Here is a 15,198-nt window from a genome sequence, read left to right as displayed (position 1 = left end):
TTTTCTGTTTTTCAGTATATGAAACCCAGGATTGATGAACCTATTGAGACAGCAATCAGAATAAAGGTTCCTGGTGTGTACAGTTGGTGTTGGGGTGGGGGCAAGTAAAGGGAAATTGATGTCGAGTTCAAGAAGGAAGAGAATGTTCTGGAACTGATTGTGGTGCCACTTGTGAATGTTGCTTGATGAACTATGGACTGTATTAGCTCCTGTGTTAGTCTGGGTCAATTAGGGAAACAAATCCACAGAAGCTCAGATATGTATCAGAGAGAGTTTTATATAAAGGGTAAGTGTACATTCAGAAAGCATCTGAACCCCATCCAGTCCAAGCCGATAAGTCTGACTTAGCCCGTATATCCGACACCGATCTACAAAGTCCTCCTCAAACTCACAAAACACACACACAGCAACGCCGAATACAAGAGGATCACAGGTCAGTGGGTAGAAAGTCTTTGAATCCAGTGGCAGTGTAAACATCTCAGCACTGGCAGGGGTCTCCAGGCGGCTTCTCCAACACCCAGGGCTGCATCACGGTAGGTCCATGTAGCTTCTCCTCAGGGATGTCTCACAGGAAGTGAGTCTTGCCAGCTGAGGCAGAGAGCTAGTTAAGGCAGCCACACACTTGTCTGACTATCAGAGAGCAAGAGACTAAAGAATTAGAAAGGCGAGGCTTGTCGAGCCATTTATCATTCGACTCTTCAATTAATCCCACATGTGTTTATTGGCCAGGTTGGCACAATAAACCTACCTATTACAGCTCCCAATAAAATTGTTTTGGAAACGAGAGAGATCATATACAAGGACACACATGTACATTGAAAGATAAAGAATAAAATAAAATATCCCATGCAAATAATAACCAAAAGAGAGTTGGGTTGGCAGTCCTAATTACAGGCAAATTAGACTTTAAGTAAAAAGTCTGTTGCAAAATACAAATAAAGACATTCTTTAATGATAAAATGGTCAATTAATCAAGAATATAAAGCAGTTATAAATATGTTTATCCTAATATCAAAGTTGCAAATATGATATTTATAGATAGAATTGAAGGGAGAATCAAGTAGTTCTATAATAATAGAGACTTCCATACTTTTTTAACTTATCAATTATTTCTTTATTCAATATGTCAAATTTGCAATAATAATAAAATATCTGCTGTGAAGGTTAGGGATTTTATATATATATATATATATTAAAATCATTTTATTGGGTGCTTGTACAACTTTAATCGCAATCCATACATATATCCATTGTACCAAGCACATTTGTATATTTTTGCCATCATCATTTTAAAAATATTTTCTTTTTACTTGAGCTCTTGGTATCAGCTCCTCATTTTCCCCTCCTCCTCCACCCTCCCTCCCTCATGGACACTTGATAATTTATAAATTATTATTATTTTTCATGTCTTTCATGGCCCAATGTCTCCCTTCACCCACTTTTCTGTTGTCCAACCCTGGGAGGGGGTTATAGGTACATCCTTATGATTGGTTCCCCCTTCTCCCTCCATCTTCTCCTTACACTCATGGGATTACTACTCTCAATATTGGTCCTGAGGGGTTTATCTGTCCTGGATTCCCTGGATTTTCAGCTCTTATCTGTACCCATGTACATGCTCTGATCTAGCTGGATTCATAAGGCAGAATTGGGGTCATGATAGTGGGGGAAAGGAGGAGTGGAAACATTAAAGAACTAGAGGAAAGTTGTATGTTTCAACAGTGCTATACTGCACCCTTGCTGGCTCATCTCTTCCTTGTGACCCTTCTGTAAGGGGATGTCCAATTGTCTATGGATGGGCTTTGGGTCTCCACTCCACACTCCCCCTCATTCACAATAATATGATTTTTTGTTCTGGGTCTTTGATGCCTCATACCTGATCCCATTGACACCTCATGATCACACATGCTGGTGTGCTTCGCCAGCTAGATGACTGTTTATCTTCAAGTCCTTAAGACCCCAGAAGCTATATCTTTTGATAGCCAGGCACCATCATCTTTCTTCACCACATTTGCTTATGTACCCATTTTATCTTCAGCGATTGTGTCGAGCATGTGAACATCACAGAATGCCAGCTTATTAGAACAAAGTGTTCTTACATTGAGGGAGTACTTGAGTAGAGACCCAATGCCCATCTGCTACCTTAATGCTAAACCTATAAATATGGGTACATAGATCTATTTCCCTATTGTTATATATAAATATATTTACATATGTACATGCCTGCATTTAGAACTCTATAAATCCCCTTTGCCTCCTAGTTTTTTTTGTTTTGTTTTTTTTTTGCCTCCTAGTTCTTTTCTCTATTTCCTTTGACTTTCCTTTTGTCCCACTATCATGTTTGGTCTTCATTCAGGTTTTGGTAATTCCTCGCAGTTACATTGCCCTTGATCAAACCCTAGCAGTCCTCCTACAGCCTCCTTGCCACTGATTTTAGATCACTTGTTGTTCTCTCTTCCCTGGATTTGTTAATACCCACTTCCTTTTCCCTGCCTCCCTCTCTGCTGTATCCCCCTGGAACCGTTGGTCCCATTGTTTTCTCCTCTAGATTGCTTATCCCGCCTATCTTATCTGAATAGACATACAGAGACAATAATAAGCACAAAACCAAGACAGTGCAGAACAAAGCAACAAAACAAAACAAAACAATAATAACAACAAAAAGATGAGCCTATATATAGTTCCAGGTCTGTTTGTTGACCTTTATGAGTATTTTCTAGTTGAGTCTGATGGGGTACCATGCCCTAGCCCCAATGTCTATTTTTTGTGTTCCCCAAGGACGTCATTGCTTTGCTCCCCTTGCTGTCCTTTGTGTTTTGCTCTGGTGTGGTGGGGTCAGATTGGGCACAATTCTGCACTGTGTCTCCAGTGTTGTCCCCTGTAGGGCTATGGGTCAGTGAGGGATGGGTTTGGTTGGGGGGTTTAAGGTCCTCTAGTGAATTTCATGTCACTTCATTTCAAAGTACAGTTTTTTTAACTCCATATTTTCTGCTAGTTTCTTATTTTTCTCCTATAAATATATTTCTTTATTGATATTTTTTTTGTTTATTATTGGGATGTAGGAGGGAATGAACAGCTTGTGGTTTACATGCTACAAACTCTTGCTATTCTTATCAAGTTTTAGTAGATTTTTTGAGTAAATGTTTCTTCATTTGCTGTATATCCTTAGGACTATTTCAAAGGACTTTAAATTAAAATAATTTTTTTCCTAATTACTGAGGAAACTAGGTCAAAATTGGCACATCTAGCTACTAGTTGTCTTGCCAGAAGTTACAATCCAAGCCACTAATTTTGAGGTCATTTGCATATACACTAACATATAAAGGACAATAAGTCTAAACATTTCATAATTGTTGGTATTTACAAAATTCTAAATCCTTATGCCTTTATAGCTTTTCGTATTTCTATTAGTTCTTAATTAACGAGTTTTGTTTCCTCTTACGGTTGGACCATGTGCTTGTCCTTGCTCTTGAAACACCAATGCTGGGATATGTGTAGCAGGAGTGAATGTGCCATCACCTAGTTGCTTTGCTTCTGCCTGCAATCTGGGCCCTTCCAGCCGCACACCGCCTCAGGGAAGACTTACAGTGAGGTCACTTGACTAACCTGCTAGGCATATTGAGACTGCAAATATACCCTTTTGTTTATCTCAACTTTGTATTTTTAATGCCCAGGCAGCCTTCTCAGGAGGCCCCTGGTTTGAAGGAGAGTGAGTCTTATCCTGCTATGTTGTTAACCTGAGGGTAGAGCTCTTTAGGGCCCCAGTGTAATGTGGGCAGTGTCTCCCATTAGGCTTTCTTGACTTCTGCCAATATTGAAAAGTTTTGCTTAAATAGATCCCACTTATGAATTATAAGAATACCCAAGAGCAAACATGACTTTAAGCCTTGAATATAATGATTTCCATTTTATTTGCAGGTCTTCCCCCAGAATTTCTCCTGACAGATATTCACTTTCCTCTTCTTTAATACTGTTATGAATTTTAAGAAATTAACTAGTAAAAATATTTCAAGAATGGATGACTTGATCTAAATAACCTATACTAGTTATTCCCCCAGTTGCCCTGTCTACCCCAGGTACTAAATTAAAAGGCTTCTGTGTCCTATGGTTGCAATTGGGTTCAGCTAAAGATTTGAGGAAGAGAAGAAATCAATTAGTCAGTATATTTATTTCCACAAAAACTTTCATTGTGAGGTTGGCTGGGCTGGGTGTCTCACTCAATGAAAGAACCCAGCTCCTCTCAAGGCAGCCTCCTCTCCATGGCTCTCCCTTCTTTCAACTTCCCTCGTCTCTTGTTTGGGAAGAGCTCCTTTGTTGCTGCTGTTTGCCATAAGCTCCTATACTGGGTCTTCAGATTCCTCTTCTTTAATAATTAGTAAATAATTATTATTATTTTGTAAATAAACACCTGTGTTAATCTTGGTGGACTAGAGAAACAAATTCATAGACACTCCTATGTGTATAAGAAAGAGCTTTATATAAAAGAGCAATTGTATTTTGAGAAAACATTCCAGCCTAGTCCAGATCAAATCAACAAGTTTGATATTAGCCACTATGTCCAATACTAGTCCATGAATTCCTCTTTAGACTCATGCAGCACATGCAGTGATGCTGAATGCAGGAAGATCCTGGCCAGTGGATAGGTCTTGTGGATCCAGTGGCAGTGCAGGTCTCTACATATCTCCTCCAGCTCTCTGAGTGTCTCAACAGCAGGGAAAGGAAGGCAGAGGGAGTGAGTCTGGCTCAAGTGAGCTGTTTATCTCCTTCAGACCTCCAAATGAGGTCATCAAGCTGTGACCTGAATTACAGTCTAGAGTAGACTCCACCCCTTCGCTCAAGTTGACATGAAGATTATGTAACTACCACAACACCTGAGATTATAAACACCAATGTACCAGCTCCAAAGCCCATACTCTCAATAATTGCATTAATTTTTTTGCTATATTTATGTTACTATTCACTGAATCTATTGTACTCTTTAATCACCCATTATACATTTCATCTGAAGTCTTTTTTTTTACTTAGGTTTTTCTCAGTAGTTTGCTGTAGGTTTAAATGTTAATGTTTTCTTATATCTATAAGGATGTAATTTTTTTATTTTTTTTTATTTTAACAATTTATTGGGGCTCATACAATTCTTTTCACAGTTCATACATATACATACATCAATTGTATAAAGCACATCTGTACAGTATTTGCCCTAATCATTTTTTTCTCTTTTCTTCTTTTACATTTTATTAGGGACTCATACAACTCTTACCACAATCCATACATATACATAGATCAATTGTATAAAGCACATCCATACATTCCCTGCCCCAATCATTCTCAAGGCATTTGCTCTCCACTTAAGCCCCTTGCATCAGGTCCTCTTTTTTTTTCCCCTCCCTCCCCATTGCCCCCTCCCTCATATGCCCTTGGTAATTTATACATCGTTATTTTGTCATATCTTGCCCTATCCGGAGTCTCCCTTCCCCCCTTCTCTGCTGTCCCTCTCCCAGGGAAGAGGTCACATGTGGACCCTTGTAATCAGTTCCCCCTTTCCAACCCACTCACCCTCCACTCTCCCAGCATCGTCCCTCACACCCTTGGTCCTGAAGGTATCATCCACCCTGGATTCCCTGTACCTCCAACCCTCATATGTACCAGTGTACAGCCTCTGTCCTATCCAACCCTGCAAGGTAGAATACGGATCATGGTAGTTGGGGGGAGGAAGCATCCAGGATCCGGAGGAAAGCTGTGTTCTTCATCGATACTACCTCACACCCTAATTAACCCATCTCCTCTCCTAAACCCCTCTATGAGGGGATCTCCATTGGTCGACACTTGGGCCTTGGGTCTCCACTCTGCACTTCCCCCTTCATTTAATATGATATATATACATATATATACATACATATATACATATACACATATATACACATACATACACACACTTATATCTTTTTTGGGTTTTTTTTGCATGATGCCTTATACCTGGTCCCTTGGGCACCTCGTGATCGCACTGGCCGGTGTGCTTCTTCCATGTGGGCTTATTTGCTTCTGAGCTAGATGGCCGCTTGTTCACCTTCAAGCCTTTAAGACCCCAGACACTATCTCTTTTGATAGCCGGGCACCATCAGCTTTCTTCACCACATTTGCTTATGCACCCATTTGTCTTCAGCGATCCTATCATGGAGGTGTGCAGTCAATGATATGATTTTTTGTTCTTTGATGCCTGGTAACTGATCCCTTTGGGACCACTCGATCACACAGGCTGGTGTGTTCTTCCATGTGGACTTTGTTGCTTCTGAGCTAGATGGCTGCTTGTTTATCTTCAAGCCTTTAAGACCCCAGTCACTATCTCTTTTGATAGCCGGGCACCATCCGCTTTCTTCACCACATTTACTTGTTCACCCACTTTGGCTCCAGCCGTTGTGTTGGGAGAGTGAGCATCATAGAGTTCCAATTTAATAAAAGAAGGTTTTCATGCATTGAGGGAGTGTTTGAGTAGAGGCCCAAGGTCCTTCCACCACCTTAATACTTGACCTATAAATATAGACACATAGATCTATTTCCCCATCCTCCTATATATATTTGCATGTACATGTCTTTGTCTAGACCTCCATGAATGCCCTTTGACTCCTAGCTCTTTCCTCCATCTCCCTTGACCTTCCTCCTGCCCTACTACCATGCTTCATCGCCACCTGGGCTAGAGTATACCTCTTCTCTAAGCAACCTTACCCTTGATCATTTCCCACCAGGCCTGCCACTCCCCCTTCTCTACCATTTGGGGTCCCATGTTTTTCCCTTGTCCCTGGGTTTGTTAACACCACTTCCTTACCCCCCCTACCCCCCCACCCCAAGTCCCCCTGGAACTGTCGGTCCCGTTGTTTTTCATCCAGATAGTTCATCCAGCCTGTCCTATTCAGACAGACCTGTGGAGTCACTAACATGCACGAAAACTAGACAGAGGAAAACAAAGCAACAGTATACAACCAGACAACAAAACAACCAAATCAAACCACTGAAAAAGAACAGAACAAAACAGTTCACAAGAGAAAAGCTTGTAGTTATTTCAGGGATCATTTGCTGGCCCTTAGGAGCGTTTTCCAGTCCAGTCTGTTGGGGCACCACGCCCTGGCCCCAAAGTCCACTTTCAGCATTCCCTGGGGACCTTGCCACTCCATTCCCTTGCTGTTCCGCTGCACTCCCCCAGTGATTTGCCTCGGTGTGGTGGGATCAGGTCAGGTGCAATTCCCACACTGTGTCTCCGGTGCTGTCCCCTGTATCGCCCTTAGTCACTGAGGGGCATCATGTCTCATAGTAGGGCCAGCCATGTTGTTCTCTCTGTGGACTGGCTGCTCTACTCAGGAACATCATCATCACGGCCTGGTGGGCCAGGCTGTGCTCCACTCTCTCCTCCTGCCCCTTCATCTGCTCCCGTGTGCTCTGATCAAATATGTCCATCTCCCATAGCTGCAGAGTCAATGTCGTCCTTTGGAACAAATTCTTTTCGGGGGAGGGGCAGGAATCCACTTAATTTATGGTGCTGGGGCCAGCCTCCCAGACCTCTCCACCGGTTCCCTCCTCCACGCTGGGATATTGCATTCACACCTTGCGACACTGGGTTGAAGTCTGGTCCCACTTTCCCTGTGGAGATATAAACAATACCCTCCCCTTGGGTGGATTAATGCCCCATGATCCCACTACCCTTTTCTTCCTTGTATTCAAAGGATGTAATTTTTTTAATTGTCTCTTCTAACACTTATTTAAGATAACGAATGCTGTTTGGTTTATTATATTTTCATGGGGCAATAAGTTCCGCCTGTGTGTAGCTATCGTCACATGTGTTCTCATAATTTTCAGGGATTAGTAGCTGCTGTCACTCTGTTTGGTCATGTGCACCATAGAAGAGCTGATGTTGGACGAGTTCTAAAGAGATCACCCCAGAGCAGAGCGCCTTGAGAAGCGTTGCCTGTCTGTCACAGGTGCTGGTGTGGCTGGTGACCAGGCTCACAATGTCGATGGCCATCAATACTGGAGAAGATGGTATCTCACGCGTGTTTGGGCTTGCACTTCTTTATGTATTTGCTGGCAACCTTTGGTGAAGTGTATGTTCATCTCCTCAGGCCATTTTTAAAAATGGAAGTATTCATCTTTTTCTAGTTGACTTATTGAAATTAGGGAGTAAATTTTAGAGATTACTAATTTCTTGTCCAATGTGACATTACCAAAAATGTCCCAATCTGTGAGTTCTTTTTTTCCTCTTTTGGTGAAATCGTTTGATGCACACAAGTGTCATTTTTAGGAGCCCCAATCATCTACTTTCTCTTTTGCGGTTCATGTGTTTTCAGTTAAGTTTTGTAATATATTTTTAAATCATTTTATTGGGGGCTCATACAATTCTTATCACTATCCATCCATACATATCCATTGTGTCAAGAACATATATATGTACATTTGTTGCCATCATTCTCAAAACATTTGTCTTCTACATGCGCCCTTAATATCAGATGCTCATTTACCCCCTCCTTCCCCACCCCCCTACCTCATGAACCCTTCATCATTCATAAATTGTTATTATTTTGTCATATATAAAACTGTCCAACATCTCCCCCTGCCCTCTTCTCTGCTGTCCATCCCCCAGGGAGAAGGCTATACATATATTCTTGTAATCAGTTCCCCCTTTCTATCCCACATTCCCTCCACCCTCCAGGCATCACCGCTCTCACCACTGGTCCTGAAGGAGTCATCTGTCCTGGATTCCCTGTGTTTCCAGTTGCTATCTGTACCAATGTACATTCTCTGGTCTAGCCAGATTTGTAAGGTAGAATTCGGATTATGATAGTGGGGGGGGTGAAGTATTTAAGTAGAGGAAAGTTATATGTTTCTTTGGGTTTTGTAATATATTTATATTATGTATGTATTAGGGATCCTAGCTAGTCCCTATTTTTCCATTGATGATGTGCTTTAAATTTTACATTTTGGTTTTTGATCCATCTTGTTAGTTTCTTTTTGTGAGGTCTTTGAGAGAATGAGTTTCCTGGCCTTGGGGCACAGGGCCCACAGAGTCAGGGATAACGAAGTCAATGGGCCTACCATAGTCCACAAAGGCAATATTTTACATGGCTATACATCAGTGTGTATATAATGAAGTTTTAAAAGCTCTTGAGTGGCCATTGAAGGTGCAACTATCGGTCTCTCCCTGTCCGGAGGGAAGAAGAATGGTGAGAATTGAATACACTTAGAAAGAGTTACTCTAAAGGAGCAGTGGGCCATGTGAGCATCAGTATCCCTGACCCTGAGACAAATAGAAGGAGAGGGAGCTCAAATACCAGTACCATCTGCTCAGAAAAGGATCACATTAGAAGACCTGGGGCAGAGTGCGAGGAAAATGTGAAACAGAACGCAGAATTATAAAAGAGACCAGCTTACTGGTCGGATAGAGGCTGGTAGAACCCCATGACTGTTGCCCTTAATTATTGTTCATGTCTGGACCTCCATGCCTCAATTTTCAACCAAACAATAGATAAGTGTATCAGGGGGAACAATAACATTAGTCTAGAAGTTACACACATCCTAGAATAATAAACCATTTGAGATGAAAGGGCAGCATTTTACCCAAGAACAAATCCAGAAGGCTTAGAAAGACGAGGAACAGAAACTGGAAACATAGGGAAGTGGGATAAGTGGTGCTTCTTTGAGGAACTTGCCATAAATGAAATAAAACAAAATATGTATGAATTATTGATCATACAACAATTGATCTCTTGGTGATCTCCTCTGTAAACCTTCACAAATTCACAATATTTTTAAACAAAGAACACCACTACTTAGTAGACATGGAGCTCATCATTTCAAACTTAGAAACATTATGAAATATGAAGATCCTTGTAATGAAAGACAGAAGTGATCATAAGACGTGATCAGGAGAGTATGTTGTATATCTGTATAAGCCAATAGATTTTGACTTATGAAGACATATGGGACAGAGTAGCAATGCTCCTTAGGGTTTCTGGCTGTAATCTTTCTGGGAATATATTGTCATGTCTTTTCTACCACAAAGTGGCTGGTAGGTTTAAATCACTGACGTTTTCATTAATAGCCAATCATTTTTTTAAAACAGCCAGCTCTGAACTATTGCCACCTGGGTTCCTTCAAGAGAGGCTAAAGTCGACTACTTTAATCAGACTCAGACTGTTGCTCTCCATGAGCTCTGTCCTTAATCCTACCCCAAAAGGTCAGACATGGACCAATAATATTGACAGCAATTTGAGGGCAGGGAGCACACGGGGTCACTGCCTCAATTCAACTAGTAGAAATGCAAGAAGACTTGTCAGGCAAATGCCACAGGAGGAAGAGCCCCGTATCCACTATCTCTTGACCCTGGGGAGGGGGTGACTAGTTACAAGGCCAGTCCCAGCTAAGGTGGGACACCTTGCCTCCAGAATTTTCAGGCTTGGGACAAAAAGGGAGTCCACAAGGCTTTAAGTTAAGGGATGGAGCAGCCTTCTTCCTGCAGCAAATCCCTGGTCCCCATTAAGCCTTAGCCCAAACTTATCCCACCCTCTAGTGGCGACCACTTCATCCTTCTTCCTGTCATTCACTGTGCTCTCAGCAGCAGTCCCGCTCATCAGCATCCCCTTCCTCATCCAGAACCCTAATCGCCATGTGCCTGCCCCTCTTTCCAGAGCCTAACTACCTACCCCAGGTAACTTAATCCATGCTTGGTGTCTGCTCCTTCCCTTGTGAATGGACCCCAGTGTGCAGACCCAGTGATTTTGGCTCAGGGAAGGCGTGGGCTAGAAGGCTTCTCTACTGCTCTCTCCAGACTGCTGCAGGACACAGCCCTAGCAGATGTTATTTAAACTATTTGTAGGGGAAGCAACTTGTTGGTCCCAGTTAATCATATAAGCCAGCCCAAGGAAGACAGTGAAAGAAGGTACTGTAAGATTCTGCCCTGGCTCCTCTTCTAGGTCCACTCCAAACCTCTGGATAAAATTTGTGACTGCTTAACGCAACCACACCTTTAACATGGGCTGCTTTCAACTCCACCTGGGTGCTGTGGGCAGACTAGGAGACATCTCCACCTGTGTGCCTGGGGGGAGTATTGGGTTACACCTTAACCATGGTGGAATTCAAATGATTGAACAATCAGTTCACTGTCCTAATGATCATTTTAAGTTTAAACAGGTGATATACCAAAAGGTAGCTTATTATTTCATAAGGTAATACTTAAATAAGAACAAAGAGGTACACAAAACTAGATTATGTTATAAAAATAGTTTTAAAGTATTAAGTAAAAAATTAAATACTACCTGAAAAAAACAATACCACTGTTATTTAAGATGTTTTCATATTGTTTCTTGATTGGCATCCTCACATGCAATATTCTTTGCTTCTATCAGAGCATCGTGAGCTGTGTGATTTACCCTTACCCACTTTTCACTGTAGGAGAAAGATCGCATTCTTTAGAGGGAGAGACCAATTAGACAATAGTCACTGTGTTTAATATGTTAGAAACAGCCAACTGCTCTTCTCGGAACAGATTCTGTTCATCTTTGAACCTTTCCCTTTCTTATGAACTTACAGCAATTGCTCTGACAATATTTTTAGCTTTTTGAACACCTTCAGAAACTCCATAACTCACTCATAACACCTCATGGGTATTTGGGGCATAACAGAAAGCGGAAACAAATGATAACATGTCACCCTCTAGTGGTTTGGCATTTTTTCCTCTTTGTTTTACATGCTTGTTTGCTGATGTGACAAACACAGGGAATAAAATAATATTTCATGAGAAATAAGTTTTATGAAATGAATACATAAATATGACAAGCATAGATTGGTTTGGGCTGCTAACAAGATCAGTAGGTAGCAGCCACCAGCTGTTCCACCAGAGGAGACCCACTGGGGCAGATCTACCCAGTCAGAGAGTCTATATGAGTCAGGAATGAGGGGATCACAGTGAGTGAGGGGGCCAGAATAAGCATGAGTAGGATGCTTAGAATACGCTGTTTGGCAAATGAACGTTAAAAAGGAGTAAAGAATGTAAATGTGTGATTTCCACATTGTGCAGTTGCCCAGCCGCCCACCTTAGAGAGAACCCCATTTTAATAACCGGTTCTTAGAACGCAGCAAAAAATTCTATCTAGGTTCTGCTCAACAGGTGCAACCGGTTGCATCTCACCACTGCACCTGGGCTGCTGGCCTCAAGGTCAGAGTTCGAAACCACCAGCTGCTTGTTACCAGCAAAATGAGGCTTTCCACCCCGGTAAAGACCGACAACCTTGGAAACCTAACAGGGGCAGTTCTACTGTCCCGTCGGGTCACTGTGAGTCCACAGCAAGTCGACGACGGGGAGTTGAGTGTGTACACCTGTGAGCGCTGAGGCGCTAGGACCCCTGCGGAGCGCGCGGTGGTCCGGAGAGAGCCCGGTGGAAGAAAGAAACGGAGCTCCCCGGGGAGAAGGGGGTGGGGTGGTGGTGCCGGAGGCTCTGCAGGCAACGCACGCACCGCGAATGGGAGGTGGCAGGTGGCGTGGTGGTTGAGATTGGGCTGCCGTGCTCCGGGTTTGAAGCCACCAGCCGCTCTTCGGGAGAAAGACGGGGTAGAGGGTTACCCGCTAGGAACTCAGAGGGGTCAGGTCGACCTGCCCTATAAGTCGCCATGAGTCAGCATTGACTCGATGACTGTCTTTTTTTTTTTTTAACCCGCTAGGAGCAGCCCCACCTTGGTGGTGCCCCCACCTTGGCACCATCGGCACCACCCGCCCAGCCCACGTGCTCCGGGCGCTCCCCCGCCCCAGGCCCCTCCCCTTTCCTCGGCCTCCGCGGCGACAGCCCCCTCCGGCAGCTTAACCCTTGCCTCCCCATCCGCATGCCTCCGCGGCAGAGCTCTGCCGGCGACAGGCCCAGCTCCGCCACGCCACCCGGCCGCCCGCTCACCGCTTAGGGCGGTGGCCTCGCGGGCCGCGGGCTCGGACGGCGCTCGGCGCTGGGAGCTGCCCTTGGTGCTGAGGACTCGGCGCCGGCCGCGCCCGGCTCCTGCCCGCAGGTACCGTACGTCTCCGAGGGCCCCGGGGGCTGAGAACGCAGGCTGGCGGGGGCGGGAAGGGGGGCATTTCGGTAAGAGCTTTGCCGCGACCAGCAGGCTGCGTGGAAGAGCGGGAGGCGATGCCCTTGGCCACACCTGTATGTCCAGCGCGGACACGGGTCTGTTAACGCCCGGGCTAAATGGAGAGAAGAAACCACCTGACCGGGGTCCAGGAGTTGTGAAGCCCCTGAAGGATAGGGCGGGCCCACCTTCTCCCTGTGGGGAGGGTCGGGGCTGCTCAGACGTGCTCAGAGGAGCCTCCTGAGCGCCTTCATCCCGCAAAGGGCCCTTTGTCTCCCCAGCATGGGGGTAGGGTGGCTTGGTGATGCTCACACAGCATATTCTATTTCTGCCTCACCCTCCAGCCCACCCCCATCCAGAAACGCCAAAGCCTCCCACAGGGGCTGCCACGCCACTCATCTGGAGTTTGGGATCGGGTGGAAATAAACCAGAAATAAATATTGCCCCCACCCCCAGTTTACTGGAAGGTCCTAGGCGCAACATGCCCGCATGTCCGTGTACCCCTTCCTCTCTAGCTTCACTGCGCCGCTGTGGCATTGTGGTTGTGACGATCCTGCACACTGGGGACAGAGAAGACGGGACAAATATTTCACTATTAACCCCCAAATACTGATCTCTCTAATCATGTCTGCTGGCATGTGTGTTCCATCTACGCTTTTATTTTACTCAATGAATTCAAACATCTAGGGATATCATGTTTTCAAAGGAGGGAAGGAGTAAATTCCCAAATTAGCTTCTCAAGGGAAAACAAACCCTAGTCATTTAAAGGAATGCATGTCATCATGTAGACAATCGGACAGTGGAATGACTTACGGACTCACTGTGCAATACACCACAGGCATGTGTTTCCAGCAGGATGGTGTGAGAGTCAAAGACCAGGGAAACCTCATAGACCGCCTTCTCTCTCCCAGGCCCTGCTCTGACCCCCGTGGGTCTCTTTGTTTCCTCTCTTGCTTCCTACTTCCAATTCTCACCTGCAGCCGGAACCATCTTTTCAAATTGAGTAGCAACAAGGTCTCACCTGCTGGATGAAAGTCAAGGCACTCCCCGGGCCCTCAGACCTGCTGGGGTCTGCCGTGTTCACCTGCAGCCCTCACCTTGCTGGTGTTACTCTGGCCTTTCTGGCTCGCTTCCAGATCTTTAAGCATTCTCCCTCTGTTCCTCTTCTGGCCTTTTCTGAGGACCTCTTCTCTGCCAGGTTGATGTTTCCTTCTTCTGCTGACTTTGAGGTCTTGGTGTAAACTATCGCACCCCTCAAAGAGATCCAGTGTGGTTCAGGTTCCTGCTATGGAACTGATCGGTGTGTTTCTGAGGCAGAACGCTCAGCCAGCATCTTGACCACCAGGACCCATTTGAGAAAACAGTATGCTCAAAATGCCTTAGTGGCATTGAAAATCCCATTACCCAGCATCTTAGTTAGGAAACGTAGCTGTCTCAGAAACATAAATTATGTCCTTCACCTAATTAATAGCTCTAGGTCTACTACAGATTCAGTTCTGACACATACAGAATTCTCAGCTTCTTTGCCAAGCAAGCCAGTACGAGTGGACAGGCAGTGCTGAGTGCAGGAGACAGGGAATCTCCAAGAGAGGGGACAAGAGGGGTGCTGTGTATTCTGTGGAATGATATGGCTCAGCTAGGGGGAACATCTCTTATGCTTCTTTCCACGGTGGGTCTTTAGCCCAAGGTCACAAATCAGCGTGTGCTTTGGGAAATGAGGACTTAGATATATTTATACGTCAGGCCTCGGGTAACTGACACTTTCAGTATCTGCCTTTCAAGATAAATTCTGTGCCTGTGAGAACTATTAAGAGAAGCATTAGCCTTTGGACCACTTAAGGAGTTCCCACCCATGTCACACATACATTTACAAATAGTCCAACTGTAATGCTGTATTTTACGGTAGGAATTGACTGTGCTGAGTACACCTAGGCTTTTAGTGACTGCTTCAGTGTTCCGCAAGATTCATCATCTGGACATGAAAGTTGTCCCATGCATGAAGGAGGGAGTCCTGGTGGTGTAGTGATTACCAGGTAGGCTGTGATCCGAATGGTCAGCTGTTCACAATCTCCAGCAGCTCCGCAGGAGAGACTGGGCTTTCTA

General features: G+C 44.5%; 1 protein-coding gene across 1 annotated transcript in view; it reads left to right on the top strand.

The window, feature by feature from the left end:
* CFC1B (cryptic, EGF-CFC family member 1B) overlaps positions 1–12,933 on the top strand; it is a 33,054-nt gene extending 20,121 nt beyond the window's left edge. The window contains exon 5 of the mRNA XM_075529147.1: positions 12,788–12,933. Coding sequence (XP_075385262.1) covers positions 12,788–12,933 — 146 coding nt within the window. The remainder of the gene's footprint in view (positions 1–12,787) is intronic.
* The last annotated feature ends 2,265 nt before the right edge of the window (positions 12,934–15,198 follow it).

The sequence above is a fragment of the Tenrec ecaudatus genome, chromosome 13 (assembly GCF_050624435.1).
Source record: "Tenrec ecaudatus isolate mTenEca1 chromosome 13, mTenEca1.hap1, whole genome shotgun sequence".
Taxonomy (NCBI): Eukaryota; Metazoa; Chordata; class Mammalia; order Afrosoricida; family Tenrecidae; genus Tenrec; species Tenrec ecaudatus.
This window is presented reverse-complemented; position numbering and strand designations above follow the sequence as displayed.